At 45.8% G+C, this 4,694-nt stretch overlaps 1 protein-coding gene across 1 annotated transcript in view; it reads left to right on the top strand.

The window, feature by feature from the left end:
- The window catches only part of TMPRSS7 (transmembrane protease, serine 7), a 63,534-nt gene that overhangs the window by 24,790 nt on the left and 34,050 nt on the right, over positions 1-4,694 (top strand). The window contains exon 8 of the mRNA XM_019523912.1: positions 1,748-1,878. Coding sequence (XP_019379457.1) covers positions 1,748-1,878 — 131 coding nt within the window. The remainder of the gene's footprint in view (positions 1-1,747; positions 1,879-4,694) is intronic.

Genomic DNA, 4,694 nt, shown 5'->3' with positions numbered 1-4,694 from the left:
CCTGCCACTAGCCTCCCTAGCAGGAATTCTGGTGTTCCCTATTGGAAAACTGAAAAATCCCTGATTTAAAAAAAAAAATCCCAGAGTCACTCTGTAAAATACCCCCAAATCCATTTTCCTCCACAATTAAAAGACCACTATAAAGAGAGAGAGAGAGACAGAGACAGAGAGAGAGAGACAGTGATCAATTGGCCAATGTTTTGTTGATAAATCTACAGTCTTAAAACAATTTGGAAGACTATCAGTGCCTCTATCATAATAATGAAGTGAACTCTAAATACACCTTTCATGAATTCATGAATACATGAATATATATTTTGCGACCCCCCACCCCCTCGGGACCCACATGCCCCACCTGGCCCTATCCCTGCCAGGTCCTGCAGTACCCCCGCAAAGGCTGTACTCCCTAGCCCCCCCGCTCCCCCATACCTTCCAGTGGCTGCCCACCCAACCCCAGCCTCCGGCACTTTAAAAAAAAAAAAAGAAAAAAAAAAGTCTCTACTTACTAAGCAGGGGCTGGTGGGGCTCCAGGGCTTCCTGCCAGAGCCCCCCTGGGCAGCGGGGGCAGCATGGCCCAGGCTGGGGCTGTCACCCTGCCCTGCACCGTGCGGCCGGGGCCCCAGTGACCTTGATGGCAGCTCAAGCTGCCAATAAGTGCTGGGGTTGTTTTTTTTGGGGGGGAGGTCCCCCAATGCTGGGGTGGGGGGCAGGGATCAGAGGGGCTCAGGGGGCTAGAGGGTTGGTGCCAGGCAGGGAAGGGCTCAGGGGGCTGGAAGGGGATGGGGCTGGTTGGGGAAGGGATCAGAGGGAAGGTTGGGAGGGCTCGGGCTGGCAGGGAAGGGATCGGGAGATCAGGGGGTCAGGAGACAGGCAGGGGGTGGGGCCAGGTAGGGTAAGGATCGGGGGGCTGAGAGAGCAGGTGGGGTTGGTGGGCCCCCTTCATGGTCCCCTCCCCCTTCCTCCAGCCCCCCGGCCCCTTACTTACCAGCAGTGGAGCCTGGGTCCAGCTCCCTGCTGCTGGCATGCTGCCTGCCCTCATGGGCGAGGACTAACCATACAGATGCTCTGGCAGCCAGAGTGTCTCTATGGAGCACCCAGCCTTTGGGTGCCTTAGGTTTTGCCCTGCCCCACTTTTTTTCTGTGTGGGGCTTTTTTGACCCCTGGATATCCAGGGGTCTCATTTTGCCCCTGCGCTGCAAACTTGCAGCGCGGGGAACATTTTCTTGTTCCTGCATGTGCCTCTTGCAGCGTCTCAAAGGGGTTTGAGACGCTGCAAGAAGCATCTGCGGACTCGTCTGGATGTGCCCTCTGTGTGTAACACTCATTTTGGCTATTGAAACTTTGTTACTGAGAGGTGGCTTGTTGTGTGTGGGTGGAATGGCTGAAGTGGATGTTCTTTATGGGCACTTTGGCCTTAACATTTGTTACATGGTTGACTCCAGTTGCAGGGGACTGGGCAGGCATGTTGACACATTTGGGTCCTTTCCAGTCCAATATTCCTAATAAAGCAAGCATAGTAAATGTAAGATAGGGCCACTGCACGCTTACATGACACTACTTCCTCAGTACATTTCAACCACACTTCCTAGTGGTTAGCAACATAGGTTTGTAAGTAGGAGTTTAAAAAAAAAAAAAAAAGATTGTGTTCCAGCTTTAGTCTTTGAGTGGAAACTTAAAAACCTAACAAGAATAATCTGCTTTTAAAAATAACTCCTTTTGTCTCTTGTCATTTTTTCCCTTCTCTTAGAATATGTGAACCAACCAACTCCTTAATGTCATTTGTTTCTACAAATAATTTGATGCTGGTTACGTTTAAGTCTACACAAACACAGAAACTGAAGAAATTCCATGGCTTTTTTGAGGTCATTGCACAAGAAAGTAAGTTTTTATTTATTTATTTATTTATTTTAATGAAGTGTGTTTATCATGGAGAAGCCAGTCAAGAGTACAGAGCCGATGCTTTTTTAGGATCCTAAATTAGCAGCCCCTTGATTGATTTCTTTTTTAATCTGTCTTTCCCCTCCTACCTCCTTCTATGATATTCTCTTCTTTATTTCATGTGTTTTGTTGACACTGGGACTATTTTCCTGTAATCCTTTCTTGTTGTCCTCTGTTTTGGATTAGGTTTTGTTATATGAAGTAGGTAGGAAGCGTATATTAAAGAAAAATGCTTGAATTTTCATTGCCAACCCATCATCTTTAATACTCCTGATTGTCACTAGATGGAGATGTTGCTGTATTACCTAAGTGACAGTTGGTAACTATAGCATAGTGAACAAAATGCTTCTTACCTCTTATCTTATTGAAAGGAAATCTCCATAATTACAAGAAAAATGCTGTAGGTTCAATATTGAATGACTTAAGGGCTGCTGTCCATTTAGAAATTTCAGAAAAATTCTATGTCTGGATACGTCTAGTGGTTTTTCTTGTTTACAGCCTGAGAATCATCCAACCAAGCTCTGTTGTGCCTAGGTGCTATATAAATGCACCGGAGATGCATCTTGTCCCAAGGAGACTTGTAGAGCAAAGTTTGGGGGAAAGAGTTCTTGACTGGGGTCAATATCCGGAAATTAGTTATAGCTCCTTCTCCTTCCCACATAGCAGTCCATTTACACTGCTTCTGTAGCTTCTCCCTGCTGTTGGAGCCTCTGATTTCCAGTCTTAAAGATGGAAGTAGTGAGCATTAAATATTCAGTATTAAAACTAAAATTTGTGATTGCATTTATAATCATCAGTATCTTAATTTATGTTTCTGCATAGGCAGCAAAAAAGGACAAATGTATGCACTAGTGTTGTAGTCCATGTCTGTTCATCTTCCTTTCTGGGTTCAAGAGTCCCTTGATCATAGTTGTCTGGGGAGTTTGTTCTATTACATTTTATTTTATTTTATTTTTGTGTCTGCCTATGATTTATCAGTTTTATTTTGTAATCTGCCCCAAGCCACTTTTGGGGAAGGTGGCATATAAATCTAATACGAAATAAAATCTAAATGAAATAAAATCATCTACAAATAAAATCAGATAATATAGGACTAGTAAGAAAAAAGGTATAATAAACTACAGAGTCCTGGAAATTGCAGCCAGAAAGACTTAGGCTAGCAAATATTTAACAGTAAATTTAAATAAATCATTGGGAAAATTTACCAAGGGCTATTGTTTTATGCATAGAGTAATGTGCAATGAAAAGGGACTTCTTTTGGACTGTAGCAACTTGGGTTTTTATTGAAGTGCATGGCATTCAGTGCTGCTCCTGGCAGCTCTGTCATAGGTTGTGTGCTCAGAGCTGTTGCACAATTCCCCCAAGCACATGCAGCTTCTGGGAAGCTTCCTGCTGCCACCATCCACATCATTGCCCCTACAACTCCTGTTCCAACTTGCAGGTTGTTATACTTGTGGTGCTATCCTGTCAACAGTAACAAGGGCCAGGTTCAATTCTGGGGTACTAAATATGTCATCTCGGCTTGAGCTCCCACCCAGACTACCTGGGAAACACTAAATGAATCACTAGGGTGTTCAATAAAACCAACAACCCTTCCCTCTCAAGCAGTGTAAACACAAAATCTAAGTTTATTCCAAAGAATAAGGAAAAAACAAAAGTAAACACTAGCTATAATTTTAAAACACGATAAACTACAAAACAAGGTATATACGTGGCACCCTCTTGGGAAGGCTTTACCCATACTCAGGCAGTCTGGGACGTGGGAGCTTCCCAGTGGGTAGTTCTGGGGGGCTGCACCCCCATACCTGCCCTTTGGCAATGGGTTGGCAAGGGGGACCCACACTGGGGAGTCCTATGAGCTGCTCCATTGGTCTACTGTGCTGCAGGGAGCTGCTAAAGAGTATAGGTCCTTCTGTGTTGTAAGGGGTCTCTTGCTGCTCCCTGAGAAGCTCTAGCGCTGATCTCTACTTCTGTGTGGTGACTTTGAAGGGTTAACAGCAAAGTTTCCCAAAGTAACCCCAAAGTTTCTAGTCCCAATCCCAGCTCTGCTGGGGCAGGAGACTGCAAGAGAACTTGAAGACAAGGCAGCCAAACAGCAAAAGAGCCTGAACTGCAACCAGTGCCAACCAGAGCTCAAAAGCAACGTGCCAGGCCCAGACATAGAGCAAACGTACAGTGGGGCTCAACAGCACAGTTAGCCTGAGATGCAACAGCTGTAAGACAATAAAGGGAGCACTCAGGCTTGTCCTGCACCAGGCTCTGAACATGCAACAAAAGAGTGCCGGGCCTGTTTGGCTGCAGCCTGGACATTTAGTCTCAGCTACATTAGCACAAACCTAACAGCTATGAGACAAAAAAAGGGGACAGGCCTATTTTTGCTTGGCCCTGAACTACAACTAGTGCCCAACTGCAAAAGGGGCAAAAGAAGTCCCAGGCCTATCTCGCTGGGCCTGGACTGGGCAGCAAAAAGCTGGCCAGGCCTATACCAACCCCAGCCATATGTTGGGTGGCATATCTTGTTGATCCAGGCCTCAGTGTTCAGCCCCACACAGGTGAGCTGAAATTGCAATAATGGTGAAACAGCAAAAAGGGGCCCAGGCTTATGGCTGCAGCCTGGACATGCAGTCCTGGCTATAAAAGGTGGCCAGTGCTCCAGGATTTGCTCCAGAATCACTACACTGGTTTTACAGGTTCTTTTAAAAAAAATCTTAAGACAATGGTCTGGACACGATGGGGGGGGTCTCTTCCTGTCCTTC

This window comes from Gavialis gangeticus, unplaced genomic scaffold (genome assembly GCF_001723915.1).
Source record: "Gavialis gangeticus isolate Ggan-Ray unplaced genomic scaffold, GavGan_comp1, whole genome shotgun sequence".
NCBI lineage: Eukaryota > Metazoa > Chordata > Crocodylia > Gavialidae > Gavialis > Gavialis gangeticus.
This window is presented reverse-complemented; position numbering and strand designations above follow the sequence as displayed.